Source organism: Lottia gigantea (genome assembly GCF_000327385.1).
Source record: "Lottia gigantea unplaced genomic scaffold LOTGIsca_28, whole genome shotgun sequence".
In the NCBI taxonomy this organism is placed as follows: Eukaryota; Metazoa; Mollusca; class Gastropoda; family Lottiidae; genus Lottia; species Lottia gigantea.
Genome location: NW_008708898.1, coordinates 625,789 through 645,497, shown reverse-complemented (window position 1 = coordinate 645,497; position 19,709 = coordinate 625,789). Strand labels below are relative to the sequence as shown.

The following is a 19,709-nucleotide window of genomic DNA, read 5'->3' as shown; positions in this document are numbered from 1 at the left end:
CAACCAGGTAAAAGAATTAAAAATCACATGAGAAATGTGTGTCAGTTTACAATTTCTGGGATTTGGTAGGGAGGGAAGTGTGCTATCCAATTGCAAGCGCCAAGCAAAGGAAAAAAGATGGGCATACTAAATGAATTTCACGACCGAGGCTGCTAATTATCACGTACCTTTGTGTAAATGACCAGACGGGTGTCTGCTGTGTAATCTTTTAACAGCATCATCATTGATTACTTTGATGCTGTCCGCCATGTTGTTATTTTCTAATAACTACAACAGGATATTACTCCATTATAAAATATAGTCCAAAACTAATACTCTCATTGATTACAGTAAATACAAAAATGTCTGCTAAATCTATCAAAATGTGACAAATTCGTGAGAAGTCAAGCATGAAAAATATGAAACAATGAAAAAAAAGTTATGAAACTTGGTTACATAAGTAGGTCAAAATGCTCAATAATACAAGAAAGGAAGTTCATGTTGCTAGGTGGCCTAGTTAGACACTTCCAATTTTGCAGGGGACAAAGGATACTTCTTTTAGTTGTAAAATCTTTTTGAAACGTCTTTTTAGCGCTGAATATTAAAAATGTACTAATCTAGTTTTGATATCTATTATATTGATTTACAAAATTTATAATTTTGTGAAAATTAATGCACCAAAAGAACTAACACCATTTGTGCTATAAATACCCTTTACCCTTTCGACGATTTCATATTGTCCAATGAGTACAAAGGCGTCTGTGAAATGAGTTTTGATTGGTCAAATGAAAAGTGCGCGATTTTATGAATAATATTTCCCGTACTTTTTGCAGATGTTGCAGAACTTCATTCTTCTACTGACCTGTACACAGAGACGCAGACTTGTTACCTTTAAATATTTTATATAATTTTGAAGCGATCATAGTTTTTATTTATTCAGACGACATTTATATTTATCAAAATGACTTCAATTATATCACAGATAAAAGTTAATGATGAAAATGAGGTGAGTTCATCCTATTTCCATGTTGGCGGAATTTTTTATGATACTTGCGTCCACAAAATCATGAGAATTGACATTGGCGCCAGTTTCTAAAAGTCATTTTTCTTTGACACTAGATTACCTAAACTTACTTGATGTTGGTCAGTAGCTCAATTGTCATTTTATTGAGGATTTGAAAAGGAAGATTTTGCTTTAATCTAAAAATTCGCAAAATTTTGACAAAGAATGATTGATGACTAGGGCTTGATTTAAAGTTTTAACTGTCTTTTTAGTAATTTAGTTGTCAATATGGTACTCCTTGTACAATGTAGTGTGAAACTAGAATAGTTGTTTTACAAATTGCAAAGTTGAATGATTGACTCGCTAAGGCTTAAGCTTGAGCTTATAATTTCCTTTTTTGCAATTTCAGGTGAGCAGAAATATACACAATGCCTCAAAGAAAAAAGTTCTTGGTGAAAGTCAGACTCAAAATATCATGGAAGTGGCAGACACTAATAAGGTAGAAAATTATTTGATAAGCTTGCATAATTCATAAATTGGCTATTGAGATGATTGATACCTATACTATTTAGTGTTACAAATGTTTTTCGTGTCATTGGTGTTTGCGTTGTATTGATTATGTCTATATAATGCAGCCATTTAACATTCTATAAAACTATAAATTACAGTAATTTTCAGTGGAATTTAAAGGTGTACATGTTAAATAGCTGTATCTGATTGTGTGAAACTTTGTTTATTTCAGAAAGTACACAAGCCAGTCATGAAAAAAGTTGGTAGGAAATACAAAAGAACGGATCCAAACCAAGAACCATTATTGAGAGAAAATCCCCATAGATTTGTAATATTCCCTATTCAATATGATGATATCTGGCAAATGTACAAAAAAGCTGAAGCATCATTTTGGACTGCTGAAGAAGTTGACTTGTCTAAAGATTTAATTCATTGGGAAGCTTTAAAACCTGAAGAACAACACTTCATTTCACATGTCCTGGCTTTCTTTGCTGCCAGTGATGGTATTGTGAATGAAAATTTGGTAAGAATTCTTTTCATTTACTAATTAGATCTAAGATGATAGATGTTGGCAAATGTTTAAATAACGTAATGAGGCAAAAGGATTAGATCCTATTTGGTTATCTGTCCAGAACCATTTTGCATTAGCCTTATAGCCTGTTGCCTTTATATCATGAATTAAATTGTTTTTTTTTTACCGATTGTAGGTTGAACGATTCAGTAAAGAGGTACAGATAACAGAAGCAAGATGTTTCTATGGTTTTCAAGTTGCCATGGAGAATATCCACAGTGAGATGTACAGCTTATTAATAGATACCTATATCAAAGATCCTAAACAAAGGTAATAAACTTATTTCATTATAGATTCAAAGGTTCAATGCAAATCTCAGATTCCTTTTCAAACTGCATGTGAAGATTCTATGTACCCTTCAACTGGAATTTATGCCCAATTAAGGGGAAACCTATCAACTGCAGAAATTTGATATCTGTGATGCACATTGACAATTTAGCCACAGATTTAATTTCATTTTCAAACAGATAGTGCCATAAACGGGTAAGACCTTCATTGGCTTCATTTGAATTAAATAAAGCTATTTTGTACAACTGCAGTATGGAATGTAAGCTAATTCATCCTACAAATTTATAACTAGGTAATTATTTTTCAGAGACTACTTATTCAATGCTATTGAAACATTACCCTGTGTAAAAAAGAAGGCAGACTGGGCTCTAAAATGGATTGGTGATGAAGAGGCAGACTATTCAGAAAGAGTTGTTGCTTTTGCTGCCGTTGAAGGAATTTTCTTCTCTGGTTCATTTGCCTCTATATTTTGGTTGAAGAAGCGTGGTATAATGCCTGGTTTAACCTTCAGTAATGAACTGATCAGTCGAGACGAGGTTTGTTCTAACTTTAAAAATAATATTCTAGTCTCTTGATTTGCCTCTAATTGTTAATAATGATCATAGGTTTCAATTATAAGTAATTTGTTGCATGTTTCTTGTCTTTGGTACAGGATGGTATAGGTTGTCCTGATTCTATTATATCAATGTTAGGTACAATCTGGTTATTTTTCAATAGTAGGAAGTTTTTCGAAACATTATTCTTTAAGCAAAAATAGTTCAGAAAACAAACTTTATTTTTCACATTTGTAATTTTGTATTTTCTAGGGTCTACATTGTGATTTTGCCTGTTTAATGTACAGACATTTAGTAAATAAGCTATCACAGGAAAGAATTTATGGTATAATTACTGATGCAGTACAAATTGAACAAGAATTTTTAACTGATGCTTTACCATGTAAATTAATTGGTATGAACTGTGATCTCATGAAGCAATATATTGAATTTGTAGCTGACAGATTATTAGTCGACTTAGGCTGTGATAAGGTAAGGATCAGTTTATCTCTGACATGATGTAGTTGTTGCCTTTTCAAATTTCGAAATTAATTTTAGAGACCCTTTACACTTCCCTCTTGCTTTCTTAATCTCCTACACCTTGATTAATTTAAATGATTACACCTTCATAAAACTTTTAAGTCCTGGACAGATAATTTAGGAATTTGTTAATGGCTAAAAGTATATAATTTTTATATTTATATAATATATATAATAATATTTATATTAAATTTGTCATTGAAATATTCTTTATTTTTTTAGTATTACAACTCTGAAAACCCTTTTGATTTTATGGAATTAATATCCCTTGAAGGGAAATCTAACTTTTTTGAGAAGAGAGTAGGTGAATATCAAAGAATGGGAGTGATGTCAGGTGGTCAAAGTAATCATCAATTTACATTGGATGCTGATTTTTAATTGTTTGCAAAGACTTGTATGTGCTATTTTATGTTTTTAAGTTAATTTCATTTTAGTCTCGTCTGTATCGACCAAGTATGAATGAATGTTATGTGCATACATCAAATTGAATTCATTTTAATCATTTATCATTTTAATCAAATTGTAAAAAGTAAAAAAAAAAATTGTAAAGAATGAAAGGTTATTTTTAGTGAGGTTTTTCTCAATGTCTTTGTATTGTCTTAGTTGTTTGTTTTTTTTTATATGATCGTTTCCACAATTATTAAATTTTTAAAAAACATGTTTATTATTGTACTATAAAGCGTTAATTTGTAAATTCCAAAATTGGAAAATGCCAGGAAGCTTAGTCTGTGTACCTAACTGATTTGGAAAATGTAATAGTCGACTTGCTCAAAACAAACACATCTTCACTATGTCCAGCTATTACAAACGGTCCTATACTGTAATTGCCACCCTTCTTATATCGACTATTGAAGCTCTCGAAAGACAAAACAGTATGCAGTAAGGTGTACCATTTCGTAGCCTGTTTACGCATTGTTTCAAACTACGACTAAATAATTGTCGGTGTTTGGCATTCGATGGCACTACTAGGTTCAGTAAAATTGTTTGCGCATCGTTCATGCGTCAGCAGATTTAGCGTTGTGATGACAAAAACGTATACCAAATTTTTACTTCAAAAATCTCTAAAACATCACGCACACTCATGTAATTTAACGAAGACTAAATTCGGTAGCCTACATATTTGAAACGTTATCGGTCATGCAGGTTATTAAAATTTCCAAGTTAACACCGTTGATGAATATTTTTTCCTCGATTTGTCCAAGAACCAGATATGTCGTCAGGGCAATATTTATATTTATGTGAGCAAGGTAACCAAACTGTTTAATTTGTCAGTATACCTTGTCCGAAATCTCGACAATATTTAGAAAAAGTAAGTTACCGTAAACGGTTTTTGAAATTTTCTCCAAATGCAGGTAATGGACAATGTAAAAAAAGTAGACTACCGGATCATTGTTCGCGAAGAAGGCATACCTCCCATTATGACGTCAACCATTTATCTTCGAAATATAATCCCATAGGAACGTTGTTGATGTCAATTTGAAATACCAAAATAAAACTATTTTAGAGTAGACTCAAGACGCAAGGGTGAGTTTTAAAAAAATGGAACTACGCCAAAGGCTGTACGATTTAACATCGGGTTAAGACAATCAGCTTATGAATGGATGGCGTCAGGACATCCGCAAAAAAAATAAATAAAAATACATCGACAATGGTATTACGGGTAAGAGACAATTGTCGCTCCCCTGGCAAATTTACAACAAAACACACCGCATAATGTGCAACACCGCCCGGCAAATGGGAATTGAGCCCAAGTACTAAGACGCCCGAAAAAAAAAATCTACAGCACGATAGATTTATCTCAGATCGCTGGAAAAGCAAAAATACTTTGTGGACACCCTTCTTTCCTCGTCTCAAATCGCTAGAAATGGCACCAACGGGCTTATTACTCTTAAAGTGATAAAGTTACAACAGAATCCCTGTAAAATCTAGAAAATAGGAAAATTCATAAAAAACAAAGTAATATTGAAAAACGCTTAATCTCGACATTAAGCGTTTTTCAATAGTTAATTGCATATTTATGGATAATTACTAAGTTTTTTTTATCTATCGGATTATATAAGGATCCCGTTACGTTATTTATGACACCAGTTATATCTACTGGCTCTTATTCGCCAAGTTTAAAATTCTTAAATTTTATGTTAATTCTATGACGTGGTATCACTTTAAATATAGGACTCCTTATACTCTCTTATCAATATCACACCTTTGGTGCTCACCAAATTACATCTAATAATTTGAAGCTGCATATCATATCAAATGCGCTTGGAATCACCGAAAATGCATATTCTGGATTGGATCGTAACCACAAAAGAAAATATTCGAAGATGAAACCTATCTTATAAATTTGACGTTGGCGCCTCAGAATCGTCAGATATGACATCTCCGGGCTTCTCGTTTTAAAATTTACTTGGCTGAGAATCCCCCTAAACATTTGCATTCCATGTAGTAAGCCTATCATTCTTAATTGTCTAGGAAATATGTCTAATGATCCGGTGCCAAAGATACAAAAGCAGGTAACAGAAGCTTCCTCATCTGAATTGAAACAAACGCAAACTAAAATGGAAACTGTTCTGAAGAGTTCAAAATCTGGAAAGACGAAATCGAGGAAAATACCCTCCAGAGGAAAGCATATCCGCATCACCCGGGATGTGAAAGTTAAATATTATGGAAGGTACCGAAAGGGCATGAAATCGACGTTAGTAGAAACTCAATGTCAACTTTTCCAAAGCAACTATAAAACCTACATTCGTCGGATTTTGAAACATGTACATAAAAACATGCAGATTTCTAAAGACAGTTTGGATCAGATGAATGGTTTCATGAACTATTTGTTCCATGCTTTGGCATATGATGCTGCTCAACGTGCTCGAAGACGTCGTCAGAAAACTCTCACTGGTCGAGAGGTTCAAGATGCCATTAAATCAAGATTTCCAGGCAATATAAAAATATTTGCAGTTTTAAACGGCATTGAAACTTTAGATAAATTTATCCGAAATAATTAAAGGAAGCAATTAATTGTTAAATTCTTCGTTTAGTTCAAAATATATATTAACATTGGAGATGAAAAAATCTCCAATTTTTATTGGCTTTGTGTCATCTCCACAGGTGAAGGGCGAAGCACTTTTGAGATAAAACGAGAAGCAAAAAAGGATCTATTGCCCCCTGTATGCCATAACAATTGAGTCGTAGGGTTGATCTATTAACGGGTTCGGTGCAAACCTCAACAGGTATGTTCTAAGTTAGCTTAACCCTGAAAATGATCTAGAATTTTTTCACTTTTATCGGCATCTGATCAATATGAGTGTAAGATAAATCTATAGTAACCACAATATCAATTATTAGAATACAAGATCCCTTAATCATTTTCAAACATAAATATGGTTATAAACATTTATAACATTAAAATACACCAGTGTTTATAACCCATAAATATCCAGTTTCAATTATTTATTCTAAGCAATTCAGGTACATTCGATTCACAACAGTCAAACTTATAGTCAAACTTATAAATATTCATAGTTTTAAAATTCAAAGTGAATTTTGGGAAACTTTTTCTTGTTATAATGACGAGTTTCTGTGTGTGCATAATACTCTTCTAAAGATGGTGTCATAAATCTTTCTCTCTTATTGTGGAACACTGGTTCTCCAAATAAAGTTCCTGTTTTCCATCCAGGATAGTCCTTCATCAACTCATTTTCATAATCTCTGTTTTGACGCATACGTATCAAAAACCTAAAATACAAGAAAAAATGGAACTAAACTAAAGCTAAACATTCTATTGTTCTGATAATTTGATAGACAGATTTTTGATTGACTATACACATACCGTACACTAATCTTTATCCTAAAAACACATAACTAATAATCAAGGGGTATCGCTATGTTTCATTTATTTCCACTCAAAACCCATTCAATGGAACATCTTGCAACATCCCCAAAATCAAATTTACATATAAAATTATAAGGTCATATTTTTATGAAGCATATATAACAAAGTTAAATTGATATCAGCATTTCTGATACCATTCTATCCTGAATACGAGTTTTGACAGTCTTATTAACCTGTATTAAACTAAGTCTGCTACACTTTGTAGGAGTGGAAATCAGATTGATGCTATTTTTATCTGACCAATCAGATCACGCTTTAAGTAGAACGTAAATGTAAACAAAACACCAAATCGAGTTGCTGCCACCCATTTGAAGAAATAAGGAGCAAAGCGATTTTTTTGAGGTAAGACATATTCCCAATAATGATCTGATTTTCTGTCAGCTTCAATTCTTTACCAAAAATCTTACCCAATTTTGTATTGTACATATCATTCAAAACATTCAATGACAAGCTGCGTTCATTTAAAGTTTGCAAACAAAGCGTCTATAACAAGTGATTTGATAGACCGAGATCTTCATAGATAGATTTTAGGGCCAATTTTTACTAAATATTTAGCTCATTTTCCCTCATTTGTATTACCAGGGCATTGAAGTATGAGAAATGGGGTTGTGGTTTGGACACCATGATCTATTACCTAAGACTTCATTAAAAAAAAATAAATCATTAAAACTTACATTCTATGTTTCTCTGCCTCAAGTAATGGTTCAATGGCTGCCATAGCATCTTGTAGCTCAATTTGTTCATATCTAAAACAAATAGTTCATAAAACAATAGATTATTATTATTATAACTCAGGCAAATATTATTTATAATATTCAACATTGATGGAGCTCAATTTTAATAAGACCTGTTTACTCTTTACGAAACACCTGATGGTACTTCTCATTGGAGGAGTCCACTACTATATATCTTTTGCTATTGGTTTTGGTCAAAATTTCGATTAACAGAATTGTCTGCCTTGTAAGGTTTTTTTTATTCTGCTTCTATCGACCATAATTGGTCCAAAAAAGGAAAAAATATCATGAATTCCAGAAGCAATCATCCCCTGAAGTCTTCATTCACAAGGTGCTGGCTGGTTACAAGGTCAGAAAGGTTTCACTGTGTGTGAATATAGTTGATTGAATACATAAGCATGAATATTAAGTACTTACATAACCCTTTTGAAGCCGAATTTATAGAACATATAAAGCCAAAATCCCATAAACCCGCCCATTAAACCAAACTGTACAAACCCTGCAAAATACACAAAGCATAACTTGTACAATGAACACACAATCAACCATGTAATCCAACAATTTAACAAGTTATCTAATAGTGGAAATTGTTAAGTCAGATTGTGTAGATTATCAAAATGTCTGTTTAGTCTAACACAGATTTATTGACCAGTCTGGCATCTCCAATTGTCAATATTTTATTCAATCCTGCCTGTTTGAAGAGATCTTTTTCCACCGTTAAAGTATCTACAATTAAGCACATTTCTAATCTACAAAAAAAAACAGAACTATAATGGTGATTCCATATTTATTTTTATTGCTATGGTCGTACTGTCGTTATTTTCAGGGGTTGATTGAGGTTTTGAATATATGTAAATAGTCTTCAGAAGTACTAGAAAAGTACAAAACGCTAAAAAGATTTTGAACTCGACACATCTGGTGTAAAAGACAGCGTTAATTTACAGGTTGGCATTAATTCGTGCGTCACCTGCTGTTAGTTGACTGCATAACCAATTGGCGAATCGTCAGCCATGCCCCATTATATTTACACTAGCCAATCAACGTCATACATCTAGGTGATGTCACCCCAAACACGTGGATGAACATTAGAGAAGTTGTCCGACTATGGTGAATTTTCTATTTCCTAAACCCTAAAATTTTCTCTGATGGATTAAAGATCTCTAGGAATAGCCTAGCTAGTGCCCTGTTAATCAGCCCTACAATGGCAAAAGGCCGTAAAGACATTTTTTACATTTTGAGAAAACTGCACTTTAAACTTTTCTTTACACTTACTGCCTTTTTGCTTTGTCACATATTTCCTATACATGTATGTAAAAGCAGTTACTGCCTTTTGCAATTGAAAATATATTCAAGTTATGGAGTTTTTGCCTTTTGTCACTTACTTATCTCAATAAGTATTGTTCAATGATTGTTAGGACATATCCTACTAAATAAGGCATGAAATTCTGATTCCAAATGTTCAAAAAAGTGATCTTGAGAAAATATTGGAGTTGCTGCAATTTGTACCATTGTAGGGCAGAGTTGTGCCAGGCTTGTTCATCGGGTAGGTCTACTGAAACCCTTAAAATAATTAATTTTGAAGAGCAAGCAGAAGACAATCAATATGGGACCTGCATCCACTTGAACTAAGACATATAAAAATAAAAGGTAAGCGCCCCATGGCCGTATAAACCAATTGCCATAGCCTACACTGATTCACTGTTCATTTAGGAACAAAATAAGATTGGGTCCCAGGCCTATTCTAATACCTGGTAGTTTAATAGACACAGTCCATCAGGCATACTTTTCCTAAGCACTAGGTCATTTAGACAGACGTTGATTATGTCATCTTTACTCATATAGTAGTTAAGACACATAGATTTGGGCACACTTTTAATTAGGCACATATAGGCCTTTTCATTTTGGCATATCCGCATTTATTCACTTGATTAAACATGAAAAAAAGAGAAAAGTCAAAATGAATACAAGTGATTAATTGATGGTGAGCACTAGGCCTAATCACCGGTTTAACGTGTTTAGGCCTAGCCTAAAAGCCTAAAAAAATAATGATATGTCAACTCGTTCAATATAAATATTGACAGCATTATTGGACAGCACTTGCACTAACGTTACAGATGCGTTGTTGTGACATTGTTTGTCTAACCTCCGCTTGTCGTCAAGCATATAGACAGGGCTTAAGGTCTGGTTGACGATTCGCGAATTTCCATGAGACAGCGTTAATTTGAGAGTTTGCATTACTTGGCGATTTGATTCTCCCTTCGATGCAAGAATATTTAAACTACTTGGCTAATCGCATCCATTGATAAGCTAGGGGCAGAAATAGTATTAGGCCATATCAGGCCTATAGGCCTACAAAAAAAAAAAAAAAAAAAAAAAAACAGAGGTCGTCAAGGTCGTTATCATTTTCAAAAAAACAAATCGTGATATAGATAAGGCCGGATAAAATAAAAGCAGCATTTACCACTCAGTAACGGCTTAGGTGTTCGTTTAGCCCAGTGTATGGGCCCAAAACCCCCCTTGGGGGCCATTTCTTGTTTGAAAGCCTTTGCAGACATCGCTTCTCTGTTTCTTCACATTTCACCGGAAATGTAAAATGGGCTATTTCGTACGAGATTGCTCCTTCAGTTGTTTCGTACAAAACGAGATTTTGGATATTTAATTAAATATAATTACAATTTGTATTGCCCCGACTCATAATCATTTTTAGAACAATTTTGACAAAAAATAGAATAAAATGTAACGAAACATCTTGGAAACATTAGTCACAGTGCACGTGACTTTACAGTTTACTCCACTCTATCATGTGATGTGAAAATGGCGTCTTTCAGCAGTCGATTTTATCTGGTTTTTCAATATTGATAATAGTCTTCATATGTATGGTTTGTAATGGTGAAAAATCAAAGACAGGAAGAACGGTAAACATTAGAATCTTTATCAATATTAAAAATGGCCTTAGCATGTCTTTTTAAGTTTTTTGGGGCTTTTCCCCTTCATTTCCTTATTCCAAAAAAGTTTTCTTTTGCCATTTTTCCCAACCAAAATTAATTGTGACGGAGAACTTACTCCTCAAAATTTTGACAAAATTCGGCGTTGAATCCTTGTAAGCATGAATATAGGTTACACCACTGTATAAAGATATGTTCAAATTCTCTTTGATGTTCAAAATAAAGTATATCTCTTAAACTTTAAAGCCTTTTATTGTATTAAATCTGTTCATAATGTTGTAAATGTGGGTTTACTTTTTCTAGCTCCAATTTGGCTGGTCCCTGTCAAAAGCTATTAAAAGAAAGTAAGGAACAAGTTAAATTTAGACGTAGGCATTATGCCATGTATAAATGATTTATGATTTTTTTTTCACAGATCACAACTGCATTAAATCCAGGATGCAATGTAACTGCATGTAAAGAGGGGATAGATGAAAACTTTGCTAATGTAGCTTACATTAAAGCTGAGGGCAGTGAGGATGTGCTTCATTATTTACTTAGTAGTGTTGGTTCTCTCACAGCCCTAGTTATCAGAGGGAAGCCAGGCAGTATAATTGAAATTAATTGGGAGAAACTTCTGTCAACTAATTCTTCCGAACGAACTGACCATGCTATAACCTTAGAGCCGTCTGGTTCATTATTAGAAAATTCTTATGCTGTTGTTTTAACTAGGGTAAGTATAGGTTAAAGGTTGGAGATAATATCTGGGATCACTATGACCATCATAACTTTATTTTAGTAGCGGAAAGCTTTTGTCTAATATTTAATTGATGTTATGTAGGCTAACTCATAACTAGGATAATTATTGCTAAGTAAGCTGAACAAATCTGAAAAAATTATAAAAAATTTGGCCTTTCTCTCATAATGAGTAGAAAAAACCAAATTGAAACCTTAAACTTTAAGTTTTAGCTAGAAATAAATAATATGATATTAAGAATTATAGCCTGGGTTGAACACTTTTCAATAATTTCTTAAATTTATTATAATTTTCATCGAATGAAAAATGTTTTTAGCTTTTTAAAGGTTGGTATTATTTCCCAACTGAACCATTCATATCAACTGCTCCAAAAGTAAACAATTGAATTGGTTGCATGTTGTAGTTGGTTATTCGGGATGTAATATTGATTTGGATGCTGTTATCAGTTTATTTCTATGAATGTGCCTTTTTTTTCTAGTTATTTGAATACAATGATATGAATGATGATGCTAGTCTGAATTCCTATGATATACATTCTACCAACTGGACAGTGCACGAATTTCAAAATTTTGGATGGCAAGAAGTCAATCATATAAAAGGAAAAGACAACTCTGCAGTTTTCAATTTGACAGTTATCAAAAGCCAAAATGAAACTATGGATAAAAATGACACATTGGGAACTTTAGTTTTAACGGTTAGTTTCAGTTTTGGTGTGGTTTTTCTTGTGAGTTCATCCCAACTTTGGACCAGGAAGGTCATAATATCAGTTTAATTTTTAGTGATTTATTAGATCCTATTAAGACACTGGACTTCCGTGTTATAAGCAATAAATGAATATGACTGAATTCCTCAAATACAAGTAAAGACAGTTTTTAATAAAAGTGATACATATAGTTCAAATTTTGCAGATGCTTATATCCATGTAATGTCTTGAGTTCTTGTGAATATGTTTTTTAGCTTTTAACAATCTCTCCTCTATCTTAAACCAAACTCTTAAATTTCCAATTGTCAATGTTTTTATTACAGTTTAATGCCTATGATAGTGATGGGAGAGATGATGTTTTACCTAAAATGGAACACAATGAAAATAATACCCTGTTTGATTTCTTATTGAATGATTTTAAAGCAAGTTATACACAGTCCAGGTTTGCTATAGAAGTGGTGGTGATTGGATCAAGTAAAGATCGTCCTAAAATATCAGAAACAGAATCTTTAGATGACGAATATACTCCTGGTGTTTTTAAAGTAAGAATTTTATACATTCCTAAATTCATGAAAGATCCATTAGAATGCAAACAACGGCCAAATATTTATCTAAAAGTAAGGCAAAATATTTGTGCACATCTGTGCATAGTTTGCAAAAGTTAATAGAAGTTTCTCTCTTTACCACCTGTATGCCAAAGGGGTGTATTTAGACTTGATTCACTGTTTGTTAATTTTTTGGATGCCTAATCCATGCAAGCTAAGAATACAAATACACGAGGACTGTTGTATGTATATGAGACATCTGAGCTAAGATCCAAAATAGAATTTTTACTAATTCATCAATTAAATGGACTACATGTTTTTCATTCATAGAATGTGCTGATTAATCATTTTCATTTTATTTAGATGTTTGACTGGTCAACTAAACCCAGTAATAAGAACAATGGTGGTTATTTGGAATGGAAACCAATTTGTTACACTAAAACTGATAGAGATAGACTTTCAGGAACTTTTGTAGCATATTACTCTGAGACTAATGCAAAGGAACAAGGAGGTCTGTTAGAAGAAAGCATAGCCTATACCTATTTTGGAAATGTCCTTTTTACAACAAAATATTCTAAAAGTGCCACTAATATATCATTTGGTTTATCTAAAGATGGTTTTTATACTAAAACTAATTATACTGTGTGGTAAGTAGATTTTCAGTTTTTTAGAATTTAAGAACATCCTTGCAATACACTTTAGTATGTAGATTTTCCAATTGTTTTATATTAGTCTTTCATTAGTTATACGATTAAATTTTATTTTTGTAGGAGTGGTAGTATAGGCTATGGTCACCCACCAAAAGATGCTATATCAATATTAGTTATAGGAGTTATATCAGCTGGTCTAGGCTTACCTGTTATTTTAATATTATTTGGAGGTGTTTTTGTGTGTGTAAAGAAACACATGAAGAAAAAAGATCAGGTGATGAGTGATTTAACAGCTAGTTATTCCCAGATCAATTCAACATAAACCTACCTAGTTTATACTCTGCATCCAATCCTCACAGTGATGTATTAATCCTGTCACGCTGCATTTCCAANTATCTTGTATGTGCTGTGGCACAAATGGATCAAGGCTATAGATTGACCTAAAGCACTCATCGTGATATATTTTTAAGTCTTCTGAGTGCTTTGCTCTCATGTTTAGCTTCTTCAACCAATGACATTTACCCATTTTTGCCTGCTTATTATTTATTAATCATAATAATAATTGTTAGTATATTTGTTGTTTTATAAGGGTTGTTCTAAACTCCAATGGCATTATTTCTAACCATAGGTAAGTATATCATTCCAATAAAAATGGTTTACATACTTCTATTTTTCCAGTTATGACAAGTTTTTGTATTATTTGATTGAAATCTTTGTTTAGTTTGCTAATGTATTTTTTTATATTTTGAACATAGTTGTAAGGTGCTTGAATAGGTATGTTTGCCTGTTCTTTAAAATAATGTTTATGTTTTTTTCCTAATGTTTCAATTGCACTTTGAGTTTGATTTGTTCCTACATTGTTTTATGTTTAATATTTGGTTTAAATCAACTCATCATGTACAGGTAAAAGTTGCACTGTAATTGCATTTCCATTAACACTTGTGTTCACTCGCTATCCAGCATCACATCCCTTTCATAACAGAATACAAGATTTATAACTCATATCATAACACAAAGGACAGCTAAGTCATTGTTAAAGTTTGTTAAGAGATATACATGTATAAGTATTTGTTATACTGTCTTGCCATATTCTTGGAAGATATTTGAGAATCTTGGAGGAAAATTTTAAACATAACATGAGCATCCCACTCATTCAATTTTGGGTAAACATATAGTAACTGAAACCATAGAAGAAAGGTTTAAATATATGTATTGAGGTCTTCAATACTTGTTGAACTTGAAAATAGAATGTACTGTTATTGTGTTTGTTTGATATCTTTCTCTGATGTGCTCAAATATCATTGCTTGACTACAGTATCGTTTTTGGTATTTGTGATCAACAGTATTGGAGGGACTATGACCTCAGACCTCTGCAGTATAAACTGTTTAACTGACCATAAAAATTTAAAGATGGCATTTGTTTTATTATAAATTGATTTCAAAATAACATGAGATGTAGACATGAGAATAAGTTCTACTTGTCCAACCTTAGTAGGTTCGCTGATACTGATTTTATTTTGGCATCAGAAATAATAGAATACTATACTATATTTCAATCAAAATAAAGCCAAATATTAATACTCAGAATTACAAAATATAATCAGGTAAGCCAATTATGAACATCCAGAAAGTTGTGTAAAACTTACATTTGAACAGTTGTTTTTTTTTTTTTGGTGATGTAAGTGGTAACTTTATCATAAGGTATGCTTTACTGTTACCTCAAAATGAAATTAACTGTTCATTTTTATGTTCTAATAAACAAGTGGATGTATGGATGAGCATAAATTCTTCAACATGTATGTATTTATTTGTAAAAATGTTAAATTTGTTATTCTCTCTTGTTATTTTTGTAAAGGAAATGGTTGAACAATAGATAATGAAGATGTGATCTTGTCTTAGCCGAAGAATAGTTATATATAACATTTGTGTTCACTTATACAGAGCAATTTTAGTTGGTTAATTAGGCTATGTTATTTCTGTCACCTTAAATAAAAGCTGCTTAAACACTCCTCACCTTTTATCAGTAAATGGCCTGACTCAGAGACCTTAGGGCAGGGAAGTGCCATTGCCTTCTGCTGTACAAAAAACTGGTTACTTTTAATCACCCCAACACCTATGTTAGATGGAGATTGCTAACTTGAATGACCCTAATACTAAGACATTCTCATACATTTCACTTTATGTGTAACAACTGATCATGTGTATTGTAAAATACCCAGGTTAAAACCATTTTGTAGCACAATCTAGGCATAGCCAAAATCAACATCCTTAATATGTATATATTGTTTGTACAAATTTTCTATAATTGTATATAATTATATAAATATTGTATATATATTTTTTTGTTTTGTTTTGTATGTAATCTAATGACAATATATTAGCTTCTTAGGGAATGATATCTGTCTGACAATTTGCTCTCATAGCATTAAATCATTCAGATAGTAACTCAATAAGTGGTAAAATGGTCTAATTGTCTACATTAACTGCACAAACAGTTTATGAATATAAGTTCCAAAATTCAAAAGTATATATCAATACCCATAATCCACCTTTGTCTGTATCAATATCAAAAGTATGATATAATATGATTGTCTATGTTTATTAGTAGTAGGCATAATGAATCGTCAAACAGAAGTTCTAAAATATACTAGTACATGTCAACCATACAATAAACATTAAATTTCTTTGAATTAAATCTGTGTATTTTGGAGAATAAACTGATTTATGTGATTTTTTCTTAAAAATTGTTATATTAAAATTATTTTTGTAGAACAGTAGTTTTATCTCTTTTTAACTGATTTGTACCTTCTCACAAAGGGGCAATTCGAATCATTCAGGGCAAAAAAAAGGTATTGCTTGTATCCATGGGATAAAAATGAAGCTTTTAAGGCATATTTCTTTGCTTCCCTAAAGTCTGATTGTTCTTTGCATGACAATCAGAATTCTTGAATCTCTCCCATATTATGAATATCAATTTAACATTTGTATGGACCCTTTGCAAAGTCCTAGCAAATTCAAATATTGTTCGCCATTCAATTTTAAATATATATATATTTACATCACTCAATTGACAAGAATCATTTCATTAACTTGTCAAAGTGATATCTTGAAATTCCTCATATGAACCCCAGATGGACGGCTGCAAACGATTGAAAGTCTACACTAATAGAAAGTATAGCTCAATGGTCGCTGTTTGAAATGACAAGGCTGCAGGCACGAGTTGCCCCCCCCCCCCCCCCCCAACCCCCTCCCCCCTTAAAAATAAAAGCCTCATCAACAAGGATATACCTTGGATTTTAAAGGGACCATTACGCCATTTTGGGGTTAAATTTAATCTTGAATATGTAGATAGTCTTCAGAAGTATAATAAATAACAAAAATCGCATATTTCCTTAAAAAATACTTTAAACTAGATATCTTATTCACTTTTCCTATATATGGTAAATTGACGCGGATTTGAATCGCGGAAAATTCTGGGCACACATGGATTTGAAGGCTCAAATTTCGACGGTAAGCTTTGAACACTGTAACGCGTTTTAAGATTGAAGTCTCATATAAAATAGTGTCATATAGTTCATATACTAATATAAAGCTTTGAGTAGGATAATATAGTTGGCTCCCTTTAATCAGTTATTACCTACTTTCTCCTGCTTAATTACAGTGCGCATAAATATTAAGTGAAGTGTGAAAAGATTACCACATGTTCTAGTCCCTGTCGTCCAGAGCATTCATCGATACAAGCGACCATTGCTGGGCTGGATGACAGAGAGTAGAACAGATGGGCTGGAGAGAAAGAAATGGCTAAGGAAGGCTTAATCTGAAATATAGAATAAATACTATTTCATTCGAATATGCCTTGTTATTCGATACCAGGAACAAAATACAAGATAACAATAGTTCTCATTTTTGCTTTTCAATAGGGTTCATGAATGGGTGATAATAAATAATTTCACAAAGTTTCGTCAAGAATTGTGTAATTGTAAAGGGACCGACGGACGGTCATTGGGTGGCGCGCCAATACGATGGCAGGTGTCGGGAGCGAGCAGACTAGCTCTTTTTGAAACACCTTAAGGCTACTTCTTTTTAACGGAGTCCACTACTACTTCTTTGTCTTGATTGAAGGGGTTGTATTATTGTAACCATCCACGAGGGCATCTGGAGATTTTTCGTAAAAGGCTATTAAGGCTATGTCTCGGCAGGGTTTAGAACTCGACAAAACCATATTGTGCAGTCAACATTAGCAGATGCTTGTAGGTTACAAAATCAGGAATTTCGGTCTTGCAACATAACAGGAAACAATAGGAAGAAACGTATATATATTATATATAAACACGTATTTTCGTATGCTCCGGAACTGTGAATTTCATTTTGTGTACAACACTCACGTTTATATAATTGTGAGTACAACGCGATACGAACACGCCATGTAGCCAATGTCATGTGACAAGATGGCGGATGTCTCTGAGGTTTTGTTTACACTAAAACATTTATAAAAGTAAAATGAGTAATAATGGGTTGAAGTAAACAAACGTAATAAATGGAGAAGAGAAAGAAACGCCTGTCTTCGATTTCTGATACGAAAAATATGGATGACATCGCATCTTTAGACTCCTGGACAGATGCATTGAATAATTCATCCAGGTCATCGTCTGTCAGTTCAGAATCGAGAGAATTTTTCAGAAATAACCCTTCAGGTTCATATTTTGGAAGTACTAATGCCAGAAAAGAAAGAGCTAGATTGTCTGAAAACATTCCTACTATTTCGAAAATAGAGGTAGTCTCTAAAGTAAACAGCAATTGTGAAACAAACTTTGAAAGTGAAGCAGAAGAAGTAGATTTAGATGGCCAAATTGTTGCTAGAACTCCTCCTGGTGATAAACGTTCTGAAAACACATCACCACGACACCGTTCTTCAACTTCATCAGATGCTGCACCTCATACTTCAAAACAGCCAATTGAGAGACCCAGATTTTTTGCCAACCTTAAAAACCAAATAGCTACTCAAAAACATTCCCCTGTGAAACACCCTACATTACCAAGCCCTGGCAGCTCGGGTAGTAAACGACGTAGTTACACCAGTCTTATGTCACAGAGTTTAAATAGTGGTTTAGACACTCCAAATGGTATTGGTGAACAAATTGCATCCAATTATGGTCACAATTATAGCCCAGCTCATGGCTATCCTAGTGGACAAAATAATTCTTATCGAATGAGAACTAATACAAATCAGTTTGGTTCGGAGGGAAGTGATTTATTTGCAAATAAATTGGAAACTGAAAGTGACAAAGTGAAAACTAGACTTCAGTCAGCTTGGAATAATATGAAATATGGTAGGGGTATATCTGTTTGATTTTTAGCTTGTATATCCAAGATTAAATAAGCAATCTACAATGGATCCAAGACTACATAGTGTAGGAGTATTGCAAGAAAGATTTAAAAATAGTTATTTAAGTGATTTTTACAAATATTAGGCCTACTCACTTGGCATCCTTTTGAGACATCCATTGCCTTTGGAATATTTCTGCATTCTCCCATCAAATTATTGGTGGCTATAAACCTGAAATCTTTATCACTGGATCTGAAAATAAGAACTAACTATATTGTAGCCAGGCAAAGACTTTTGTTCTCTTGCATAAAATTGTTATACATAAGACAAATGCTTTTGTCTGTCAAACAAATTTGTCATTATTTATAAAAAAAAACTAACTTATACAGCTTTGCCACACGCATTAAATCTTGTATGACCCCAACATGATTGCAGATTGATATTTTTTTTCAGGGTGGACTTTAAAAACCAAAACCAGTTTTAAAAATGATAGTGCAATAATTTTATTAGGTAAATGGTATCATGTCAGACCAAAAGGTAAGACCTGTCTGATTTTGTGATGTAGAGTTTTTTTTTATGTGTATCAGGGACACTGATAGCATCAATTTGCCACGTTCCATTTTTCAGTCAAAGGTTCCGGCAATGCTACAAAAAATATGTGTTTTATATGTCACTTATCTGACTTATCGCAAAGGTCCTTATATGATAAAGCATATTTTGCAATTATTGATATCATCAAACACTTAGTTTTAGTGGA

The 19,709-nt window shown here is 32.8% G+C and overlaps 4 protein-coding genes across 4 annotated transcripts; 3 read left to right on the top strand and 1 right to left on the bottom strand.

The window, feature by feature from the left end:
• Nucleotides 1-1,856: 1,856 nt before the first annotated feature.
• Nucleotides 1,857-3,802, top strand: LOTGIDRAFT_178434 (hypothetical protein; the record flags this gene model as incomplete). The annotated part of the gene is made up of 5 exons (XM_009056517.1): nt 1,857-2,015; nt 2,200-2,333; nt 2,659-2,887; nt 3,158-3,376; nt 3,647-3,802. The coding sequence occupies 5 exons, from the start codon at nt 1,857-1,859 to the stop codon at nt 3,800-3,802; spliced, it is 897 nt and encodes a 298-aa protein (XP_009054765.1).
• Nucleotides 3,803-6,108: 2,306 nt separating this feature from the next.
• On the top strand, nt 6,109-6,426 carry LOTGIDRAFT_118366 (hypothetical protein; the record flags this gene model as incomplete). The annotated part of the gene is made up of 1 exon (XM_009056516.1): nt 6,109-6,426. One exon carries the CDS (start codon nt 6,109-6,111, stop codon nt 6,424-6,426), a length of 318 nt encoding a protein of 105 aa, XP_009054764.1.
• A 330-nt stretch (nt 6,427-6,756) lies between these two features.
• Nucleotides 6,757-10,636, bottom strand: LOTGIDRAFT_189171 (hypothetical protein). Its single transcript, XM_009056515.1, has 4 exons — nt 10,509-10,636; nt 8,465-8,546; nt 7,988-8,059; nt 6,757-7,156 (listed from the first exon to the last, which is right to left on the bottom strand). The coding sequence occupies exons 1-4, from the start codon at nt 10,600-10,602 to the stop codon at nt 6,946-6,948; spliced, it is 459 nt and encodes a 152-aa protein (XP_009054763.1). The 5' UTR covers nt 10,603-10,636; the 3' UTR covers nt 6,757-6,945.
• Nucleotides 10,637-11,389: 753 nt separating this feature from the next.
• Nucleotides 11,390-13,948, top strand: LOTGIDRAFT_118279 (hypothetical protein; the record flags this gene model as incomplete). Its single annotated transcript, XM_009056514.1, has 5 exons — nt 11,390-11,704; nt 12,207-12,422; nt 12,755-12,973; nt 13,340-13,623; nt 13,747-13,948. The coding sequence occupies 5 exons, from the start codon at nt 11,390-11,392 to the stop codon at nt 13,946-13,948; spliced, it is 1,236 nt and encodes a 411-aa protein (XP_009054762.1).
• Between the last annotated feature and the right edge of the window lie 5,761 nt (nt 13,949-19,709).

Excerpts from the sequence above, each read along its gene's own strand:
- LOTGIDRAFT_189171 (XM_009056515.1), bottom strand. The coding sequence starts at position 10,602 with ATGTCTGCAAAGGCTTTCAAACAAGAAATGGCCCCCAAGGGGGGTTTT. Across the intron at positions 8,060-8,464 it reads TTCGGCTTCAAAAGGGTTAT|ATATGAACAAATTGAGCTAC; the intron begins GTAAGTACTTAA and ends TATTTGTTTTAG. Across the intron at positions 7,157-7,987 it reads GAGGCAGAGAAACATAGAAT|GTTTTTGATACGTATGCGTC; the intron begins GTAAGTTTTAAT and ends CTTGTATTTTAG.